The 24,050-nt window shown below is 43.9% G+C and overlaps 2 protein-coding genes across 9 annotated transcripts in view; both read right to left on the bottom strand.

The window, feature by feature from the left end:
• Positions 1–6,275, bottom strand: part of FHDC1 (FH2 domain containing 1) — a 40,807-nt gene extending 34,532 nt beyond the window's left edge. The window contains exons 1-2 of one of the 3 annotated variants that reach the window (XM_033059964.2): positions 6,048–6,275; positions 799–1,430 (exon numbers count right to left, since the gene is read on the bottom strand). In XM_033059964.2, coding sequence (XP_032915855.1) covers positions 799–1,281 — 483 coding nt within the window. In that variant the 5' untranslated portion in view covers positions 1,282–1,430; positions 6,048–6,275. The other 2 variants (XM_033059963.2, XM_033059962.1) reach the window with 2 other exon arrangements.
• A 5,785-nt stretch (positions 6,276–12,060) lies between these two features.
• The window catches only part of ARFIP1 (ADP ribosylation factor interacting protein 1), a 56,453-nt gene continuing 44,463 nt past the window's right edge, over positions 12,061–24,050 (bottom strand). For 5 of the 6 annotated variants that reach the window (XM_033059965.2, XM_033059968.2, XM_033059966.2 and 2 more), the window contains one exon: positions 12,061–13,660. In XM_033059965.2, the coding sequence (XP_032915856.1) occupies positions 13,505–13,660 (156 nt within the window). In that variant the 3' untranslated portion in view covers positions 12,061–13,504. Of the gene's footprint in view, positions 13,661–17,288; positions 17,789–24,050 lie in introns of those variants that run through there. The other variant, XM_033059967.2, reaches the window with a different exon arrangement.

Here is a 24,050-nt window from a genome sequence, read left to right as displayed (position 1 = left end):
AAACAGAGGTTTTGGGACACTAAGGGAGTCCTTTCTCCACTGGAATCCAGAGGAAAACCAGATTTCTCCACATCACCACTGGACCTCTGGAGGGAAATTGCACCTTCTACAGGACCACTGCTTCAACTGAATCACATCTGTCACTGCAGGAGGATGCAGCCACCATGGAATGGGACTGCTACCAACACCCTGCCTGATGGGGTGGCAGGTTGTACTCTGACTTTGTCAGGGTTTGGAGTTTGTTCTTTGTAGTACTGTATTTCTATTTTAATTTCCCTAGAAAAGAACTGTTATTCCTAATTCCCATATCTTTGCCTGAGAGCCCCTTGATTTCAAAATAATAATAATTTGGAGGGAGGGGGTTTACATTCTCCATTTCAAAGAGAAGCTCCTGCCTTTCCCAGCAGACACCGGTCCTCCAAACTAAAACAGCAACTTTTTGTTCTTTGTCCATATATAAGCCGCACCTGATTATAAGCCGCACTTCGGGTTCGGACCAAAATTTTACTCAAAATGGTGCGGCTTATAATCGTGAAATTACTGTGTTCATATTTATTTTAACAGGTGATCAAATCATAGCACTTAGCAAGTTAAAATAATAAAATACAGCTCTTTGAAAAACAAATATGTGCCACTAAGAACAAAGAATTTATGCTTCCCATCATTCCCCTTTCCTTTGAATCAAGACAAATTTGCCCTAAGGATGAAACATGACAGAGAAAGAGAAAAAGGCAAGGCAGAATTCACATCAACTCCTACAGCATTTTGTAAAAAAAGAGGTTTTACTTTAATTCTTACCTCCTCTTTAGACTCTTTAAATGAAGACTTTAAAGATCGGTTTTGAGAGTCCGGGGGTTTTGCTTCTTCCTGTTGCCCAAAAAGTTCCTCAATGGTCTTTGTATCAATTTGATACTGTGGTCTTGCAGCAATTGTCCAGATATTGTTTTTACCACGGACTTGCTCTTCAGGGATAGTTTTCCAGAAAAAGCTCCGCATTCGTTTTTTTTTGCCGTGGCTATCGTGACCATTTACCAGCTGTGGAGGCAGAGGTATGTTCGGGCCAGGCAGTGGAGGAGGGGGTGGTGGTGGGGGCAGCATTGCCAGGGGGAGTGGAGGAGCTGGGGGAGCCCCTGTGAGAGGACATGGTGCAGGGGGTGCTGATGGTGCAGGTTGAGAAGACTGAGGCGCTGTCGTCGTATCGTCACTCATTAATCCCACTGTAACTGGAATAGCCCCATTTTCTTTATCATTGACCAAGGAGAGACAATTCATAACATGCATTTTACAGCCTCCCTGAAGGGAAGAGTGTTACTTCCTTGGATGGGTTTGAAACATTGAACACTCAGTCAGGCAGTCACTAGGATCACGCCCTCTCAAACCCTATCTGTCAGCACCAGTAGCAAAAGAGGGGACTGTACCATCTCCACAACCTGCAACAAAGGACAATAGGGACACTCAGAACACAGACACTGGACATTGTCCCTTGCGTTGAAAAGACACCAAAACTAAGATATATCAACTATCAAGTTTCCAATCCAGAAGGGAAATTTAGTGAACCAAAAGTCATTCACAGGGCAATTGTTTAACATTTATCCACACCAAGATTCCAAACAGCTTTAGCTGTTTAGGTAATTTCAAGAATATATATAAATCAAGAATACCTCTAAATCACCCACAATAAGTATCAAAACTACCTATTAATCTCCATTCAGTGCTATTTTGTAAGAGAATACATTTATCTCAAATTATAAAAAAAAGTATTATTCCACTGCTAATTTCACATATGCTTTTAAAGCTGATTGCACACAGTACTAACTATGGTACTGGTTTAACTGCATCAAACAGACCCTGTTTGAATCCTCTAAACTCTCAAATGCAAACTGCATCAAAATAGCTAAAAATTTGCTGATGATTTAACAGTCTAGCCTAGCATACTACTTTTTTTTCCTTTACATTTTTCAGACAATAAGAGCAATAAGAGCAAAAATAGTATGCAGTCCTAAAGTCTCTGTTTGCTGAGCATGAACTTAAAAGTACTATTGGTCTGGCTGCACTACCTCCCAAAATACACTCAGAAAAGAAAGACCACAGTTTGATTAAGATGACCTTCATAATTTACTTCAGCATCTAGGTTGAACAGTGCCAGTTCAGTAACAGAGAGAGAGAAAGAGAGAAAGGACAGAGAAGCTGGTAGGAAAAGGACCAGGACTACACATCCTAAGCATTGCACATATGCACAGCTTTAAATACTTGAGACTTTGGGAAGGTTTTACCTCTAGATTATCTCACAGAACAACAATTACAATGGGTTTTCATACTTTTCTTATACTGTCACCTTCTAAAAAAAAATGCTGCTATTAGCAGCAAACCTTGTAAGAGCATGACTTCCACAAACACCACACTTTTGATAAGCCAAATCTATTGAAACATATTTAATTCATAAGTCTCAGAGAAAACAAATTAAAGTGTTTCAAATACATACCAATGAGGAATCTCATGATTTAATGGAAATTTGGAAGCCATCTCAAAAAAAATATTTGGGAATTTACAATAAAAAATTTTAAAAATTCAAAGATGCCACACAATACAAAATTAAATAGGAGACAGACAGTCCCTGAGCAAAACTCTCAGAAAACTCAACACAAAAACCTCAAGTAACGCACTGGCACAAAAACAACATCAAATCAGAAATTTGGCACTGACTCAGTGGTATGCTTCCTGAGCAGGGATCACATGGAGCTAATAGCAACCCAGATCAATTTGATATTGTATAATAGTGAAGAAAAACTCCACTATTTTTGCCAGAGACCATCACTAGGCTGTACATGAACAAACAGACTCAAGTCACAGAAACAAGCCTTAGGACAAATTCTCTCTAGGTCGGCAAGGACTCAGCCACTCACAGCCTCACTGAAATCAATGGAAAACAACACAAAATCGAGCACGGTACCTCTTCTTCTCAAAACCTTGCTAGGTATCAATGAATTCCTCTCTCCTGCTTCAGATTTTCTAACCTCATGCCTTATGTTATCTGGGAGTTTACAAGAATAGAAAACGTGTATAAAAACCTGTATGAGGTTTAAATCACAGGTGTGATGGAAAATATTTTAATGGCATGGTAAAAAGGAGAGAAGATATAAAGAAAGTGGATCAGGATAGACTGTTTCAAATTTAAGTCAGCATTAATACTCAGCTGCTATTACAGGGCTCTTTATGTTCATGCTTCTCCTCCCAAATTCATGATTATAGAAGCAGAGAGGCATAAAAATGCAGATGCAAAGTGGTGGAAAGAGATTAACCACTCAAAGCAATTAAGTGTTGCATTAATTTAAAGAAATACTCAACTAGGATAAACGCTTTTCCTCTCTACTACTTACTTAAAAATGAAAAATGTATTAGCTAGTTTTCCACCATCACAAAGAAGTATCCAACATTATTTTCTAACTTAGGTTCCCATTTACCCAAAAAAACAAATAAAAGAAAGAGACACAGACTGACCAACCATGCCCAGGCAACATCCAAGAACATAATTTTGAGACTTTCAATAAATCCATATGCTTTAGGAAAAACAGGATCAAATCCTAATGGAACAGAGTTGTAGGAGATTAATCATCTGAGTCCCAGCGCTAACACACAGGAGTGGAAAACAACTGATCTCAGACTTGAGTGCTTCAGACTCCTAGTGAAAGGAGTTCAAAAGGCATGGGGAAGAAAACATCCCAACCTAGATGTAAAGACAGATACAACAGGAAAAATTGTTTTCAATCCAACACACCCCATACTGCTTTAGATGAGGTAACAGTCAGAACCAGGAAAGGGGAGGAACCAGCATTTAGAAGGAAAGCATGAAACAAAAGGCACAGCATAAAGGCTGGCATTCAGCTTTGTTTTCTGACAGATAAGCACGATCCAGGTGACAGAGGATGGTGGTCTCGAGTTACAAGATACCAGGAGACTGGTCAAAATTCCCTTCTCATGATGCCTCTCTGGAGGAGTGGATCAAAGCTGTTCCCAGTGGAGGCTCCCATCACTACCATGGTGGGGAGATGAAAGAAGCTGGCAGCCAGGACAGGTTATGGGCTGCTTGCTGGTATCAGCAGGTGCCTCTGAGCAGGAAGTACAGCAAGAGGAGGTGGGGAACAGTGCAGCCATTCCAGCTGTGAACTACAGATTACCAAGACATGCTGGGACTGGGATGCGTAATAGAAGCCAAGCAAAATTTTAACTCCTAAGGAGTCTCTCCACACTTATCAAAGGATTAAAGGGAAAAAAAATGGACCAAAGAACAAGCATTTAAGATGTCGCAATTATACCTAATTGTTGCATGTCTGTTATACAAAACAGTCAGAGAAGCACCAAAGCTCTAAAGTAATGTCTTTACCGCACGTTTTAACTGGGTCCATATTTGGCATAAAAGAAACATTTTATTTCTTTGTCTCATTCATTTTTTTTAGCCTAGCTAATTTAACTTGGAAATGTAATTTTAAAATTAGAGGGTGGGGGTAAGAGAAACACTCTAAAGCAATTTGTTTCCTGCAAAAAAAGGCAGTTGCCACTGAGACGGACACAGACTGTGTTTGCATACACAAAGTAACAGGTGACATGCACGACACACTGGGTATTTCATAATTCATACTGTAAGACATAACTCCCTTTAACCCACACTTTATATTCACCCCTATCCACGATTCTGTATCAGGTGCCCTTCTAGTTCTCATGAGAACAACGTCGAGCCCAAACACAGCATTTGGATGTCTGAGTCTCAACAGCAACCCTACAAAGAGACAAAGGGAGCAACTACTTGCTGACTGCAGGCAGAGAAGCCGCAAACGCCGATAAACAGTCCTTGATCCTGCCAAAACCTGCGGGTTACAAAGAACACGCAGCTCACGCTATTCAGCGACTTCGCACTTCCCCACTTAACGCATCCCACATAAACCCAGTGCGGCACCGCGTGCCTGCCAGCCGGCCCGGGCCAGGCAGGGACCCGACGGGACTTGGCCGGGGGTCTCGACTCCGGCTATTTTTTGTTCGGGCTCCCAGGAGCCTCGATGGTCCCGCCGCAGGGAAAGGGCTCCCACAGAAGCAGCCCTCAGCCCCACTGCCGTGTTTCCCATCCGGACCAGGTGCCTGGCTGAAGTGCCCCGTGGGGCCCTGCCGCCGGGACCACCCGAGGGGCCGCGACAGTGCCTTACTCCGGAATTCTCTTCCACCGACGTCGCAGGCCACAGAGTACCGCGGAGGACGCTGGCGGCTCGGCTACACCCGAGGTAACACCCTGCCCTCCGACTCTCGCCGGACACCGGCGCACCGAGACGCGCTCAGGCCCGGAGGGAGCGGCACGACCCCACTGTACCTCACAGGACGTGGCGGGGCCACCGCTCGCCCCGCCGGAGAAAGCCGGGGCGCTCGGGAACGCGCCCGTCCCGCCGTGCGAGAGGAGCGGCGGCAGCAGCTCTCCGGTTGTGGCAAGGGTCGGCCGGGCCCGGGGTCCCGTGGGAAGGGGAGCCCGTCTCCCCGGGAGCGCTCCCTCCTTCTACGCCTCAGGAAGGCGGCGAAGAACCCGCCCGGCCGCGCCCCTCGGCAGCGCCGAGTCCTCGCCCGGCCCGGAGGTTCCCGTGCCCCCCGCCCGGCCTCACCTCGGCGCCCGCGGGAGCACGCGGCGCAGCCCTGTCCAGTACCAGTGCCGCCGCTGCCGCTTCCTCCCATCGCGCCCGGCCCGGCCGCGCCGCCGGAGTGCGGGGCGGGGCAGCGCAGGCGCGGCCGGGCGGAGCCGCGGCAGGTGACAGTGGAGGCCTAGGAAGCGGGGCCTCGATCTCCTTTGCTCGGCCTGTGTCACCGAAAAGCCCGTGCGGGAGGAGAGCGACCCGCGACCCACCGCCGGTGCTGCGGCGAACGGAGATGCGCAGTGGCGCCTCTGGGGGCACTGGGTCTAAGCCAGCTCCCGCTGAGCTAATCCATCGACACATTCATCCATCCATCACTGCCCGCACGCTGTTACCGCACTCACAGCAACTATTTCTATAGAAACAGGACCGCAGTGCTACCAGCAGCGCGCCCAGCTGGAAGGAATGGGCTCCTCTCCACGGCTGAAGCTTTTCGCCCTCTGCACACGCTCCCGAGCAAGCGCATCCCTCAGTTCATCCCGCATCCCTCAGCCGGGTGCTCTCCGCGAGTTCAACCCTGCAAGCTCGGGCAGGCAAGACGCGCCCCTTGTGACTCTCCAAAGGGGACGGTGTGAGAGAAGTGCAGACGAATTTGATGCGATCATAGCCCTGGGTTACAGCGCTCCAGGCAGCAGCGTATGTGAGTTGTGGATACTGGAAACCAAAGTGCCTTTCGCTGGTAAGACAGCAAACAAATACAAATAGTTCCAAAATATTTTATCAAGAGATCAAATCCTATTTCTAAAAAAAAAAAAAAACAACCAAACAAAAACGTTTTCCCAGGAAGAGTAAAGGTGAAGAACCTCACTCAAGTCAATTAATAATCAGCCCACACACTCCAACACTACTTTTTACTGAAGGCAAATTCCAAAGGCAGAAACACAAACTCACCCTTTCCTGAGAAAGGAGGGAGGGAGAAGGAAGAAACCTCACTTCCAGTCTTGCTTAAAGGTCACCACAACTTCTGAGCTGAGCATGGGACAGAGAAAATAACCCTTTGGCACAACCAGGGGTGGGAAGGCAGGAGCAGCAGGACAAAATTATGTCTTACCTGAGTGTATAGGGCCTCACCTGTGCTGTTTTCTCTGCTCAGGTGTTGGGAGGCAGGAACCAGAGGAAGAGTGGGAGACCAGGTGGCCTCCTCTGGCCCCAGGCCTGGAGCCCAGGCCCATGGTTGTTGAGGGTGCACCATTCCTACTCACAGTTGTGCAGCCAGAGATCTGACCTACTGGTCTGGCAAGACAACCTGCTTGAGTCACCATTAGAACAAAAGGAAAATGTAAGGAATGTGATGCCAGAACCCAGTAATTTAAGTTGAAAATTCACTGAGTGAAAATAGTTCAACTACAGTAAAAGGCAATTCTCATCACAGCACACATCTCTGCTTTGCAGGGTTAACAGCAGCTGGAGAGGACACATTCAGCTTTGAGTCAGTGTGGACATTCCTCGAGAGTGTCAGGTTAGCCGTGAGGTCATCGGCAAGGAAGCGTTTTGCCACTTCTGCTGTAACTGCTTGTGCTGGAGCCAAAAAGACATGTTTTCATTGCTGCCAGTCATAAGCACAAATGTTCTCTCGAAAAGATGGAAAGAGCAAGCCAAACAAGAGACTTGCATAATGGCATTTTATTAAAAAAATCAGAACCCAAACAGGACAGCAGAGGACCTGGGAGCCAGTCTGGATATTAAGTTAAACTCTTCACTCTTCCTCACCCTGTGTGTTTGTTCTCCCTGAACTTTTCCAAAACATGTTAGCAAATTAATTTTAAGTTTTTAGCTGTTTTTTTTCACTGAAATATGTAACGCTGAACAGGGAAATATTTTGCCCATGTGGCTAAAATTAATCTGAGTTATAAACAACTGAAAACAGGTCTTTACAGTAGGAAGTATTAGGCAACTTTAATAATAGGTAGATCAAGCAGCCCCACCTATAATAAACAACAAATGCACCTCCCTAGAACAGATAGCATTTAGATGAGTTGGTACCCTACAAAACCAAATAATAATGTTATTTTTTTAACATTTCTAGTTAATGAAATGCTCAAAACAGTATTTAGGATGACTACTTCTTTCAAGGTTTTTTTTTTTCTTGTGAGAGGTAAAAAACCACCTTGTCTTCCGTAAACTCTGCTTTTCTTCAGAGCACAGAGCTTCTAATTCTTTAGGCTGAACACAAATCTAATAACTGAAGAGATCTAATGGAAATAAAGCAATATATACCATCTGAAAAAAGGTGTCAACTTCATTACAAACCGTCAATTCTACAGAGTTTGGGCAAAGGGAGGAGAAAAATTTAATTGTGACTCTCCTGTGAGATTAAAACCAAGTTATATTTGGGTTCAAAATTAAGCACTCTGTTAGGTAAGCTTTCAAAACAAAACCCTGCAATTAATTACCACCATCCCATAAAACTAGCATGATGTGTACACATATGTAAGAAAGGCAAATCAAAACTAAATAGACAACACTACTTTTTAGCATTATTTATCTTGAGTGCTTGAATTTACAGCCCTTAGCATTCTTTAAAGGGCAGCAAGATGTATAATTATTTAATTAGCACAGTAAGACACACTATTCGTTAAGTACTAGGAACACACTGCTGATAGTTGAACTGCTCCTGACTGAACCAATGGATTTATGCTGCCATAAACAGCAAGAACAGGGAAAACCTGAACTAAAAAGTCATTTCAGGTTTATTCTGTTCTATATCTGATCTCTGCACTTAATTAAGAAATGTTATCAGACAGCCACACTGGGACCCATCTCAGTCCTACCAACCAATGTTACACGGGAACTCTGCAAAGACTCTCCTGATCTTTCTGCTCCTCCTGGAATATCAAATACTCCCTTTCTTCCAGTAGCTATTCTCTTTAAAACAGATTCTCGTCAAGAGATGAGGCTGAGTGTATTTGTATTTGCTCAGAAAACAAAGTTCTGTTCACCTACAGCCATTATAAAAAGTTGAATGCTCACTTTATGCTGAGAACAAGTACTTTACAGAAATACTCCACCGAGACCAGACATCACAGAATTGTTGCTGCTCATGTTCCCTTCTTACACTTTTTTTTTTTTTAGAAAGCCAGCTGAAGTGTAAAAGGCAATGCTTCTGTGCCAGTGCTCTCAGCCACAGGAAACAAAGGATTTGCAAACCACAGAGCTTTTCTTTCCAAGGCTAGTGCAGTGCAAAGTTCATACACTGCTGCTGTGCACCCCAGAGTAGGGATCCTAATGAAAACAGCAACACATCACTTTCCATTGCTTCTCCATCAATTTGTGCCCTTCTTCTCCAAGGCAGACACAAGCCATCCTACCTACTACTCCTACACTACAGGGTAAGCTACTTCACTCATTTCAAACTATTGCCACGATGACAAAAACATGTAAACAACCTCATCTTCCTGGCCATTTGGTTTCCACACAAGACTCATGGAAATGAAGAGAATGGACATTGGTGAAAATAGTTATAGAGAGGTGAACAAGAGCTGTTACAGACAGAGAACTCTGTTTTCTATGTATTCCTATTTTAACAACAGAGCATCTGGAAAGAAGACAAAGATGTTGAAGAACAACTAACAAGGCCAAATAGTAAGAAATGAAAGAAATATAAATCAAGCAACAGTCAAATCCTCTGTCTAATAAAGATCTATAAACAAAACCCCTTTCAATTTCATACCACTTAGCAACAAGTAGTTTGGCAATTTTAGGGTGGGAGCTACCACAAAATACAGTAAGATTCATGACTAATGTAAAAAATTTTGTGACTAGTACAACAACCCTTACACCAAGCATGCAACACGGAAAAGATAACCAGAAAAAAAACCCCAAAATGTTATGATAATTGCAGCTGAGGAATGCTAAATAATTACAATACTTTACACTTCTTGTACCATCACAACAAAGAACAAAGCAGATAAGCAAAACATAAAAAGTGAATATGCCCCCCATTCAGTTCAAAGCAGAGTTGAGGCGAACATTTAGCTTTCCTGTTACATTACTTTGATCACTTTTTAAAGGACAGACAGACTAAGATAAGGTTTTTGAGAAAACCAGTTGACTGAAGATTGAAAAAACCCTGTTATTTTTAACAATGTTAGTGTGCTATTATACTTGTTATTTTAACAATGTTAGTGTGTTATTATACTCTGCTTATGTAGATGTCTTTCCAAATAAAAACACATACACATTTTGTAACCAGAAAGGTTCTTTGTAAGGGGCTTCTCAAAGCATGAAATAGGCCAAAGAGCATTCTTAGAGCAAAAAAAGCTATTTGTAGAATTCAGATGAACAAAATAACAGGAGCAACAAGTTTCAAACAAGCCAGGAGTACAGATAACTTACAGTACAGTCACTGAGAATCAGAACTGCTCCCCAGGTCTCTGGTACAGCAGCTACAACAGCATATCTGAAAATGTTACTAATTGCTTTGAGTTCTTCATCCTAAGAAACCTCACACAACACTCCAAGTATTAATGTAAAAATTTGTTAACAGAGATGAAATCTTTCACAGACAAGTCTCTACTAGGTGGGTATGGCCTCCTCTACAAACAACAAAAAGAACCCATCTCAACAACAGTCTACCTACATAAAAGCCATATTACAACCTTAAGACACTTATAATGCTTTTTTGTAATAATCAGAAAGCCTGAAACCATAATTACTTCCCACTGGGAACACTGAAGTGTCTTTTCTCTTACAATCTCTTGATACAAGTTTCTAAATTTTGTTACATCTAAAAAACTAATTTTAAATATATGGTATGAGCTTGAATTATTTCATAAGCACATGTATTTGAGCAGTGACAGAGAAAGTTACAGTACTATAGCAGGCTACTCCCAGTTTCATAACCTTTTGATCAGCTGAACAGAGAACCCTCCTCAATGACGCTACCCATTAGAACTACTTTGCTGAGCAAAATTAAAGTAATTCTTCCTTCCCCCTTGTCTCAGTTTGAAAGACAGGTGTCTTCTAGGGAAGGCAGAAACCGCCCCTGAGTTGGAGAATGTAAACTCCCTCCCTCCGATTCCTATGATTTTGAAACTAAGGGCCTCTAAGGCAAAGGTATGGGGATACGAATAACAGTTCTTTACTAGTATGTATAACAGGACAGACAAAACAACAACTATGGAATTAATAACAAACAGAAGCAGGAACCCAGTAACACTCCTCTCAGCTGCAGGCATTTTCCCCTTTGTTGCAGTTCCCGTCGCAGCTGGCAGGGAGCGCTGGTGGCTCCCGGTGGACAGGGCAGGTGCGATGATCCCCCGTGGCTGCAGGGGGCGCTGTGGCACGAGCTCGAGGAGCATGCGCTAATGGCAGCTGTGTCTGAGACAGGAAGGGATGGAAAAGAGAGGCTTTGCTTCACGAACCCTGGGGCAGTGTCGGTCCTGGTGCTCCAGCAGGACTCTCAGAAACAGCAAGCTGAAATGGCAGGGCATCCTTGCAGGGCCAGGGTGGGGGTTCAGCAGCAGAAGAGGCAGCTCCCAGCTGGGTTATGGCAGTGGTAGTGGCGACGGTCCTCATCTAAAGCCAACAGCGAGTGAGAGAGCAACTGCCCCTGCTCTCCTTTTTTCTGCTTCTAATCTTGTGATGTCTCTGTTCCTCTAAGAGAAACTTCCAAAAATCAGAGTTCTCCCTCCTCCATCTTAATTACCCAGTGCTTCTTAGCAACTCAATGGGAAAAAATTCCACAGGTCACAATGACAAGAAAACCCAACCTCCAACACCCCTGGTATTAAACAATACACCAAACAGGTTTTAGCAAGTAATGTCTTTGGTCCCACCTTTTCTTCCACGTGAAGAGACTCCAGGAGTTTTAAGCAATTGCAAAAAGTTTGAGGATTACACAATGCCACATCAGTCAGTCTTAAGGCAACTGCAGATTCAAGTTCACTCTTACCACTTCTGACAAATAAGTTCCTTCTGAGCAGCAGCAATCCTCGGCAGGAGACACACGAATCTGAGAGAGAAACCAAGAGCATATGTTCCTTATGTACCTTTTTCCTATACTGTTCTGAAAGTTGATACTTGCATTGTGGTCAGTGGGTTTGCATTCTTCACCCCTGAAATAATGCATTTCCTGGCTCAACCCTTCAGTCGCTCAGCTCACTTTCCTTGCGCTGTCATACATGTGTGCCAGGATTCAGTGTAAGTCAATGGTTTCATAAGAACTGTAAATGAAATTAAATTTCCTTTAAATTTCAAGTAGAAAACCACATATATTGAAAGATTTGTTTCACTATGGCTTCATTTCCCATAGTGAAACTTGCTCACTGATAAAACAGCACCAGTATCTAGGACTGTTTTATAGATATTCTTGGGCAGGGGTGACAACTCACAAAAATAGGGCTAAGCTTTCACTGCAGAAGCTCCCTTCTACTTTTAACCATCACAAGTCAAGAAAGTTTGACTGCAAACATGTTTAATAGGAATACAAAATTCACGTAAGATATACATTCTAGGGAACGTAATTGAGCTATTACAAGAGATTCCGACAGAACAAAAACATAAAGAAGGCTCTGTCAAGCCACGAATTTAATGAGGAATGATTAAAAAGTTTGATTTACAGTTACATTACAGTTGTGTTAAGCACTGAAAACTTTAAGAATGTCAGCTGAAAGTTGTTTGAATGTACAGTACATAAATCATACAATCCACACAGTTGTAAATAACATATTTGAAGCATTTCATTTTACTTAACATAAAGCAACATAATGTGAAATGAGGACCCCAATATATTGAATTTAAAATGTCTGTGATAAAAATGACGTATAATTTTACATTTAAAGACTACAGAAATGATGAAGAAATTAAAAAGTGTCCTCCATTTCACCACCATTACTGAAGTATGCTTTTCAATTAAACAAAAAACATACTAGGTCAATTTCCTCTCAAAATCATACCTGTCCATGAAGTTTAACTAAAGCTTTAACTTGCTCTAAGTGTACAATGGCAATGCATTTAGAGAGTCATCTTCCCCTTGTTGGGAACTGACAAACTATTACATGAAAGGGTTCTTAGATTATGTACACTGGTGGAAAATATGATCTTATAAAAAGGCACATACCTGTGATTTAAGGCTAGTATGGTATTTGTTTCATAGAGAAATAAATATTTTAAATGAAATTAGTAAATTTAATGGTTGGCCTCGCTCAGCAAACCACTTGGTGCAAAGCAAAATCAGGCTCAGAAGCCTCAGACTGACAGTGATTCTTGCTTTAGTGTTTTTTCTTTGTTTTTTTTAGCCCTTTGATGGAAAGGTACATTTTAAAAACAGGTATTTGCTGCAATTCCACTTGTCAATGAACCATCTGCTACTGTTGCCTTATATGCAGATACCACATATAGCCCTTATATTATTCATCTGCAAAATAGTCTTTTGACTTTCTCCTTTTTTTTAAAGTTATATGAAAATTACTAAAGGTGTTTTCTGTATTCATCTAGAAAATACCAGATGTTGGTACAAATCATGTAAACCTCCATTTGGAAATATTTTGACTAGCCACCAAAACACCAGATATCACAAGCATCATTTGTCAGTGCAAATCTATAGTAGTTTTGTTTCACCTCCCTCCTTCCCTCCCCTATCCCAGTTACAGAAAAAACTACTAACCTTTACATAGAAAAGGAGTGCTCTATATTTGAAATGACAGAAATTACTTTAGTTACCTTAAAGTCACCCACTTTCCTATCAAATTCAGTTTTATAAATTCAGTATTATAAAAGGGGAAAAAATTTAAAGCTGTCTGTTCAAGAATCAGTACAACAGTCCTTCAACCCAACCCTTAATTATTCTCAGATTTAAAGAATTTTAGGTTAACATTGGGTCCTCTTCTATGCTCTGATTACTGTTCTTCAAGCCAGGATGGGGCATCTGCACCAGGAGTTTTCAATTTGATGTGGAACTGTTTAAGTGTCTGTTCAAGCTGCTTTTGATTGCCAGCAAAGTACGCAGCAATGGCATTGTGGAACAGAACAAGCTGATTGTGCAATACTTTCACCTGCAGGCAAGGAGAGAATTAAGAGGAGGAGGCTGATGTTAACATCATCACAGGTCAGTTATAAAGAAATAGGTGTATTTAAAATGCTTAGACTTCCTATAGATTTATTTAATAAAAGCTTAAAAATACAGATACGAAATGCAAATATGAATTTCTTTAACAATTAAGTGATTCAGAGTTTTCATAAAGTGTGGTTAACAGTCAATACCAACTCCGCATGCACAGAGCAAACAATTCACTAAACAGCATACTGTTATCAAATACCAAACACTTGATTACAAGTACTTGATGCCTTCAAATTAGATGCCGAACCTCTAAGATACATACCTGCAGGCCAACTAGACCTCCCTGAAACAGTACATGGCAAGGACACTGAGTATGCATTTCATGCTAAATCCCTCCAAAATAAACCATATTTTTTCAGTCCAAATTATCTGCCTCTACACTGTCAATTCCTGCTTGTGTGTGTATATGTGCATACATACATCCTTGAGCCAAAACCTGGTGAGAAGAGCACAAGGGCAGCTGGAGGGCACTACTCTTTTTCTCTTCCAGCATGGTCTATGATAACAAGCTACAGCTTTATTGATTAAGTCAAAGTTAAGCAAATGTTACATTTCCACCCTAGCACACCGGGAAACCTGACACTGAATGGACAGCAGTATGCTGAAAGGCATCTGTATCTGTCCAGTTTCTCCTGCAGCCAAATCCTGTTATTTTTGTTCCTGAGTGTACTCTCTGTCCAGCACCATCTTTGTCTTATATCAGGCCTCAAATCCCCACAGTGGCGGCCATATACCTGTTTCCAGCCTACAAGGCTGAGCCCAGCAGCAGACAGCCAACACAGAATGGAAAAGAGGAACAAGGTAGCTGAGTGAGCCCCAAGGGAAGATGTGTGAGGTAACAGATTTAAGCTTTGTCTCCTCAAATTTTAGATCACTGTCTCATGTCCCAGCACAATCCACAAGGGACAGTCTACTTCTCTCATGCTGGGAATAGAAACTGTCCTCGGGCCAGGTTTGGCCTGTGCCTACCAGTGGGCCATGCCTGTTTTAAGGATTTTGTTATTGGCTACTGTGCTTTTGGAAATGCATGCAACTCAATACAGAAGCACCTTATCGTCTTCGTTTCATGAAAGATCTCTAAACCCTCCACCATTATATTTTACATGCTATGACACCTGAAGAGTGCAACATTTACAGTAATTTCACGATTACAAGCCGCACCATTTTGACTAAAATTTTGCTCCCACCCCGGAAATGCGGTTTACACTCAGGAGCGACTAATATGTGAAAAATTTTCTGACATTTACAGCCCCGGAAGTGCCAGCCAGGGTGCTGAGCCGAGCACCTGCCAGTAAAACCCAGGATTTCACGATTGTTACAAATTGGTTACTGTGTTGCATGGCGGGTGGGGCTAGCTCAGTGCCGGCAGCGCGGGGCGGGGGAGGGAGGCAGGGGAGCTCCCTCCTTCGGGCGGGGGAGAAGCGGGGGGCTCTGTGCTGACATCCCCATGGCTCGGGGAGGAGGCGGGGGCTCCGTGCTGCCATCCCCGCGGCCCGTGGGGTAAGTGGGGGGCTCCTGCCCCCCCCGCCATGGCAGGAGCAGGCAGGCTCCGCCTGCTGTGGCGGGAGTGGGGGTGCTCCTTCCCCTCCTGCCGCTGCCGCCGTGGGTGCCGGTGGGTGCCGGTGGGCTCCTTCCCCTCCCGCCGCTGCCACCGTGGGTGCTGGCGGGCTCCATCCCTGCCTGCCACCACAGGGCAGCACTGGGGCAGGCGAGTGAGCCTGACGGCAGCGGCGGCTGGCCCCAAGCGGCCCCGCTGAGCTGGGCCACCTGGCCCCGTCGGCAGCCCCAAGCGGGCCGAGCCTGCACAGCCCGAGCCGAGCCAGTAAACCCTGTTTATTGTTACTATTTGGCAACTTTGTTGCACGCAGGTCCTCGCTGCAATTGACAGAGCGGCTTATAATTAGGTGTGGCTTATATATGGACAAAGAACGAAATGTTTGTCAACACCCGGAGATGTGGCTTATAGTCCATGCGGCTTGTATTCGTGAAATTACTGTACTCTGAAACGTAATGAATATATTTTAAAAATTCCTTGAGAAGAAAGGGCTGAGTGTGTGTGTGTATCCCTGCAGGAATATATAAAAATTCTGCACAAAGTTAAAATTTCTGATTATATTACTTTTTTTTTTTTAAACTGAATAGCAGATTCAATTTAAAAAATTAAGTGAAAACCTCTTCCTTGCTGGCCCAAATTTTCATCTAAGTTGCTCTAACACTCAGAAAACTGAAATCCCTATGTTTCTCCCAATGTTTCCCCTAATAATTCAGGTTAATTTATGCAAAGACATACCAAAGAATAGACTTTGGTTCTCATTAACAATGCAAAATGATACTTTATTCCACCAAAAGGCTCTCCAAGTAAGTATAGGAGGTATGAATGTTTAGACAGGAATTCCCCATCATACCTTTAGATGACTTTTTTTTCATTTACAAAAGAATTTACAGAATTTATCACATACAGGCATTTCAACATCTAGGAGATACAGGATTCAGCTAACTACGCTTATTCAAACAGAGTTCAAACTCTATTTTGCATCATAAAAGATGGCCTCTTCTTCAGTTTGTCTGGGCAGACAGGTACATAAATATACATATTTTTCATCTATAAAAATGTTAATTACCAAAATATTACACTTTAGAAGTGGAAAATGTTACAACAACATGAAGGGTTTGTGTTTAGAAGTTTAGATAGAAAGCACAGTGCTTTTCTTGAGCAGATTCTTTCATCACTGACATGCAAGACTTCATGAAATCCAAGCCAGGAATTCTACAGAGAAGTACACTCACTGCTATATCATATTATTAAAATGCTACAAGAGTTTTACTCATATAGTGCATAGGAATGCAAATAAAACAAGGGTAACGAACCTCCCCTCCCAGCCCAAGTTCATTAGTCTGAAACTATATTTGGTACTTTGTTAGGGTAACTTTTAACATAAACCTTCTGTGAACTGCCCCAAAATCTTCTGATAACTTAAAAAATTCTGTCAGGCCGAGGCTCAAGGATGTGTGCACACACACACAAACAAGCAGGAGTTGACAGTGTAGATAATGTAGATGCAGATAATCTGGACTGAAAAAATATGGTTTGTTTCGGAGGGATTTTTTTAACTACTAAAGCTACCTCATTGTATGAGGTTCTATCCCCTGTATCATTGTGGTATAAATTTTGTGATGCTATCAAACTGGTTACAGAGATTCAAAGTGTTACAACTTCTAGTCTCCTTCTCCAGAAGCTGATTGCTAAGTGAATCCCAAAAGTGATGGCGGGATCTTCTCTTCCGTATTTTCATTCAAGTACAGTAATTTCACAATTTTAAGGATCCGGCACGGCTGCCAGGCGGAGGGATGCCGGGACCCGGCGCGGCCGCCAGGTAGGGGGACGCCAGGACACGGCGCAGCCGTGCAGTGGGAGCCGTGCCAGGCGGCGCCAGGGGCGGGCGGGAATGCCGGGACCCGCGGCATGGGGAGGGTGCCTGGGGCTGCATTTAAAGGCTACACCGATCTGTGAAAAATGTTTGCAAATTGCGCACCTGCCAGTAATTCGTTACTTTGTTGCGCGCGGCGCGGCTCCTCACTGCAAACAAAAAGTGCGCCTTATAGTCCGGTGCATCTTATTTAATGTACAAGGTTGTGAAATTTGGCGACTCCTGGAGGTGCACCTTATAATCCGGTGTGCCTTATAGTCGTGAAATTACTGTAACTTTAAGATAAAGTTTTTCTAGAAAAAGAACACTTAAACTGTCTGACACTGTACAAAGAAGCTCTACAATGAAGCAGCAGCCAGCAAAGACAAAAAGGTTATAACACTTCAAAACACCCAATATCCACAGCAAAACCACCTGCAACCACAGCTAAGGACTGGACACCAACTGTTCATTTAAAACCAAGTTCAAATTTACCCACTTTTCCCATGAAAGAATCTCACTCCAACTTGGGGAATGGGAAATTACCCACTCCCATATCCAGTCACTGATTCCAACTTCCATACTGTATTTCACCTTAGCCCTCTGTTGGCAAAATATTCATGCAGGTACGCAGCCAGTTGAATCAGAGAACAGATCTAGATTAAAATTAAGCAGACAACAACATTATCTGCTTTAACCTTGATCAGTTCCCCAATCTGATTCTCTTCACAGCTGCAAAAACACTTTTACAAACACACAAGAGAAGGCAATGGGAGAAAGGGGAGGATGAAGGAATCACATTTTTTTTTGCATCAAAACCTTGAAACACTTATCAGATTACAGCAGTAAAGGTCAACTCTTGATCATCAAGCTTTAGCACCGATTACAGGATAGGAGTGTGTGAAGATTTGCCTCAATCAAAGAATGATAAAATACAGCTAAAATACAGCTTCCAATGTATTACTAACATAGCTGTCAAAAAGCCATCATGATTTGCAGTTGAAAAACAGTTAAAATCTTTATTCCTTGTTAATTAACTACATATATCTATCTGTTCCTAATTATATGCAAAGTAAGCACTCTGTAATACAATTGGTAAGTATCTCTCAAAACAAAACTTAACTTTGTGCATAAGCATAAAAACCAGACACGACCTATACAGGAGACTTGAGTGTCATATACAGAAGATACTATAGGTTGGATTTGACTTTTCATATGGATGCTCTTATCGTTACAGTTCCTTCTAAATACTGTCCTTTTTCCCCACCTCCCTCTGAACACTGTATTTTCTGTGGCACAGTATATGTATATTTCTATACACCCTCCTCATTCAGCCTGTTTCAGTTATTACAACAACCAAGAAGACAGCACCTCTTCGAGTCTTTCTATGAGTTTGTATCTCCTTACAACCATCACAATCCTTTCTCCTAGCTATCTTAACTTAAAGGTACTTTATCATCTGGGTCTCCCTTGGATTGCGGACTGCTTTCATTTGTGGAAGCAAGCATTTAAGAATCAAATTCTTGAAGTACAACTCATAGAAGTGAAGTCAATTTCTTTCTCTATATAGAATGGTGTTTGACATTTCTTATGTGCATCCGAGAGTAACAGGGTTTTCTTCTCAAAAGGACAAAACCTTCTAAAACTGTTTTCAGAAATGACAAATCTTTGAGTTAAACAGGCCATCATCCTTATTATAAAAAAAAAAAAATTGTAATATATAGATTTTGAATGCAATCATTCTTATAGTCATTAGCAAATGCTATGAACTTTCTACAGAACTCTGCCAGCTGAGGATAGCACCAATAAAACTTTCTATCAGCATTAAGAAAAACAAGTTCTAACTTCAAAATTAAATACTGTAATAAAAGTCAATAGAAATTTGTGTATCTTTGTTTTACAGACAGAAACTTTCAATTCCAGCTTTACTGTAAATGCAGCTCTCTGAGCCTTTAAAGGCTTTTAACTGAAATATTAGCACATGAACCGAGGAGAATAAGCACAAAGAGACTGCAGCCATGCGATCGATGCCTTTTCCCTATACAGGGAAAACCTAGATAGGCCCATCTAGATTATGGGTTCTTTGGTGACATTTGCAGCAACACAGACCAACCGGAGCCCATCAGCCAGTAAACTGGCTTCAGAGGTTCTGTGCAGCACCATTTACTAGGAAAACACTGCTGATAGTTGAACTGCTCCTGACTGAACCAATGGATTTATGCTGCCATAAACAGCAAGAACAGGGAAAACCTGAACTAAAAAGTCATTTCAGGTTTATTCTGTTCTATATCTGATCTCTGCACTGATAACATTAGGAAATGTTATCAGACAGCCACACTGGGACCCATCTCAGTCCTACCAACCAATGTTACACAGGAACTCTGCAAAGACTCTCCTGATCTTTCTGCTCCTCCTGGAATATCAAATACTCCCTTTCTTCCACTAGCTATTCCCTTTAAAACAGATTCTCGTCCAGAGATGAGGCTGAGTGTATTTGCTCAGAAAACAAAGTTCTGTTCATCCACAGCCATATAAAAAGTTGAATGTGTAGTAATTATGTCAAGACAGACTGGACTGATGCCATCATCAGTTCATTATTAAAAACTTCTCATGCCTTCTTTCAGGCAAATCCTTGCCTCATTAGGCAGCTCCACAAAGCACTGACTCCTTCTCTCCCTCTGCAAGTTTCCTTCTTCCTTCTGCATGACTGGGTAAACCCGCAGCCTGTCCCTTACCCAGCACCTAACCCTGTCTGTCCCTCACACAGCATCTTCTTACCTTGTCCGTCTCTTGCACAACCGCGTGTCCTTTACAGCCACACAGCACAGCCAGCAGACTCCATCCCAAACTGCAGTAAACTCTGGTTCTCCAACTGTAACTAGTGGCCAACCAACCCACTCTCCACTCTTTTTTAACACCCATCCTCACTGGACAAGCAAGCTATCTCCACTTCTTGGCAATCAGTACAGTTGTAATTGACTGAGGAAAATTGCCTTCTGCACTATCCCTTCAAACTATTCTCCTACAGAATGCTCACTTTATGCTGAGAACTTTACAGAAATACACCACCAAGAGCAGACATCACAGAATTGTTGCTGCTCATGTTTCCTTCTTACACTTTTTTTTTTTAAGAAAGTCAGCTGAAGTGTAAAAGGCAATGCTTCTGTACCAGCACTCTCAGCCACAGGAAACAAAGGATTTGCAAACTAGAGTGAGCTTTTCTGTCCAAGGCCACTGCAATGCAAAGTTCATATGCTGCTGCTCTGTGCCCCAGAGCAGGGACCTTGATGAAAACAGCAACACATCACTTTCCCTTTCCATTGCTTCTCCATCAATTTATGTCCTTCTCCAAGGCAAGCCATCCTACAAGCCACCCTACCTGCTACTCCTACACTACAGGTTAAGCTACTTCACTCGCTTCAAACTATTGCCATGATAACAGAATGTGGTCTTACACAACAAATAGAAAAAAATAAAATAAAGCTTACCTCATAAAATCTCTCAGCACATAAATACTGGCTTAAATATAATTACAGTAATTTCACGACTATAAGGCGCACCCTTTTGACTAAAATTTTGGTCCGAACCTGGAAGTGCACCTTATAGTCTGGTGCACCTTATATAATGTACAAAGTTGCGAAATTTGCCAACCCGGAAGTGCGAGCCATGAGCCGAGCCATGAGGGGGGGCAGGACTGGGCTGCCCCCGGCCAGCAGAAGCCACGCAGGGAGGGAGGGACCGGGTGGCCCCACGCCGCCCCTGAGCCGAGGGTGGCCCTGAGCCACAGGCAGCCTGAGCCAAGGGCAGCCCGAAGCCACGCCACCCCCAAGCTGAGGGCACCCCCAAGCTGAGGGTGGCCCCGCGGGGCTGCGGTGCCAGGGCCGGGGGGCCATAGCTGATAGGGGCAGGCAGGGCCACGGTGCTGGGGGCAGTGGGGCTGCAGCCAATAGGAGCAGGTGGGGCTGGCTGGCCGCAGCTGATAGGGGCAGGCAGAGAAAGCGGGGTCATGGTCAGCACGGGCTGGCGGGGCTGCGGCTGATAGGGGCAGGTGGGGCTGTGTTGCCACAGCTGGCAGGTGCAGGCGGGGCTGTGGCGCTGGGGCTGGCAGGGCTGCAGCCAATAGGGGCAGGCGGGGCCACCGGACCGCAGCTGATAGGGGCAGGCAGAGAAAGCGGGGTCATGGCCAGCACGGGCTGGCGGGGCTGCGGCTGATAGGGGCAGGTGGGGCTGTGTTGCCACAGCTGGCAGGTGCAGGCAGGGCTGTGGCGCCGGGGCTGGCAGGGCTGCAGCCAATAGGGGCAGGCGGGGCCGCGGGGCCGCAGCCAATAGGGGCAGGCGGGGCCACTGGACCGCAGCCAATAGGGGCAGGCAGGGCCGGTGGGGCCAGCAGGGCCATGGCCAGCACGGGCAGGCACGGCCAGTGGGGCTGTGGCCAGCACGGGTAGGCGGGGCCACGGTGTCGTGTCCAGCAGGGCCACAGCCAATAGGGGCAGGCGGGGCCACGGTGCCTGGGCCGGCAGGGCCGCGGCCAATAGGGGCAGGTGGAGCTGCGGTGCCACAGCTGGCAGGTGCAAGTGGGGCTGCGGCTCCGGGGCCGGCAGGACCGCAGCCAATAAGGGCAGGCAGGGCCGTGGGGCCCCAGCTGATGGAGACAGGCGGGGCTGTGGGACTGCAGCCGATAGGGGCAGGCGGGGCCAGTGGGGCCATGGCTGGCACAGGCAGGCGCGGCCAGTGGGGCTGCGGCCAGCACGGGCAGGCAGGGCCACGGTGCCGTGGCCAGCGGGGCCACAGCCGATAGGGGCAGGTAGGGCTGCAGTGCCACAGCTGGCAGGTGCAAGTGGGGCCGCGGCTCTGGGGCCGGCAGGGATGCAGCCAATACGAGCAGGCAGGGCTGTGGTGCCACAGCTGGCAGGGGCAGGCAGGGCCGCGGCCATCAGCCATGTAGGGGGAGCTGGTGGTGGATCCTCGCTGCAAAAAAAAAGTGTGCCTTATAGTCCGGTGTGCCTTATATAATGTACAAAGTTGCGAAATTTGCCAACTCCCGGAGGTGCACCTTATAGTCCAGTGTGCCTTACGGTTGTGAAATTACTGTAAATGTAAAGGAAGTCTTTCTATAGCTCATTTCGGAACAAAATTACACACATCCTTTAGTAAATATTTTTACATCTCTAGTGTCAAAACTAAGAAATGTTGACCACTGATAAAAAAGCTTAAGCATATGAGATTCCCTACTGTATTTATCTAAAAGGAAGGAAAGACAAAGCAATCTTTCAGACACAATTTATAGGCTGTGACTGCTAACAGAATGCTTGGTCTAATTCAAGACTGTCGCTGGAAGACAACTTCTTCAGTGTTCCCTAATCTATCTAATTTAGTTTAAAAAAATTATGGACGTGTTTTGTACAAGATGGAAATAAAATGCTTTTGCTGTGAAGTTTTCCTATACACATGAATTAATAAGTGTGTTATATAGATAATGGAAACCATGAGGATGCAAAGTAAGTCCTATTTTAAACTAATTTGACCTTAAACATCAGAATTCCTGTACAGATATGAACTGGAAGGATTAAACCATTTTAACAGAGGTACATTGTAGTGGTAGCAAACAACTAAGAGAAGAAAACAAAGGTGGGGAGAGTAGGAATATACCTTCAGCATACCTGTTTTCAACCTCTTAGTTTTAAAACTCAGTCCTCAGGAGCATTTTCTAATTAAAGTCTCAGTATCAGCATTTATATTAGCCTTCAGCTTTTTCAAGAAAATTAATTTCAATATTAATTTTTTCCATTCTTTTATTTTCTAATATTTTCAGCAGGAACCAAAAATAAACTCAGACCAATCCCAATTTTTTAGTCACCTGATGATCTGGTCCATCACTAAGACAATTTTTGATGGCTATGTGATTTCAGACCAGGGAGTCCTAATGCAGATGCTTGTATGAAGGAACAGTGCTTAGGAGCTATGTTTTAAGCATATAGTGTTCGGAAACCATAAGGTTTGCTTATTTTCTCAACCTTTTTCTTATCATCTGTTGATGGTTCCTGTTTCTTCCCTGACCTCCATTTTTATTCTAAGAAGCTGACGCAACTGAATATGTGATAATATAGTCAAGAATGCAAAATAATAATTACAGTAATTTCACAAGTATAAGGTGCACCGGAGTATAAGGCGCACTTCTGGGTGTCAGCAAATTTCTGAACTTTGTCCAAATATAAGGTGCACTGACGTATAAGGCGCATTTTTTTTTGCAGTGAGGATCCGCGCGCAACGAAGTAATGAATTAGTAATGGAATCGTGTGATCGCAGGGTTTACTGGCAGGTGCTCAATTTGCAAGCATTTTTCACAGACTGGCATAGCCTTTAAATGCATCCCCAGGCACCCTCCCTGTGCCACGGGTCCCAGCACTCCCACCCACCCCCTGTGCCGGCTGGCACAGCTTGGTTCACGGCTTTGCCTCCCCGCCCCACTGCGCGGCTCAGCCACCACGCCTCGCGGCTCAGCCACCACGCCTCACGGCTTGGCTCGCAGCTCGCAATTCCAGGTTGGCAAATTTCTGAACTTTGTCCATATATAAGGCACTCCATGGTATAAGGTGCACTTCTGGTTTCCATCCAAATTTTAGTCAAAAGGGTGCATCTTATACATGTGAAATTACTGAAATTTTAATTGGTTTAACTTGTCTCCATGATTATTCCATTAAAATGTCCTTCTTCCATGCAAGGAACACGGTTTCCTATTGACATCTGGGGCCAGTCATGAATTCTTTGACAGGCTGTTGTTACCTGTGTTTACATTTTTAAAATACATTAATTAACCCATACTGAAAATGTTAAACCACTGATAATGTTAACCCTGGATAAACTGACAACGATCTCCTAGGTAAATTTTAATCACATTTTCTTTCCTCTGAAGACATG

Source organism: Catharus ustulatus, chromosome 5 (genome assembly GCF_009819885.2).
Source record: "Catharus ustulatus isolate bCatUst1 chromosome 5, bCatUst1.pri.v2, whole genome shotgun sequence".
Lineage (NCBI taxonomy): Eukaryota > Metazoa > Chordata > Aves > Passeriformes > Turdidae > Catharus > Catharus ustulatus.
The sequence above is the reverse complement of the archived record's forward strand: the minus strand, read 5'-3'. Positions and strand labels throughout refer to the sequence as shown.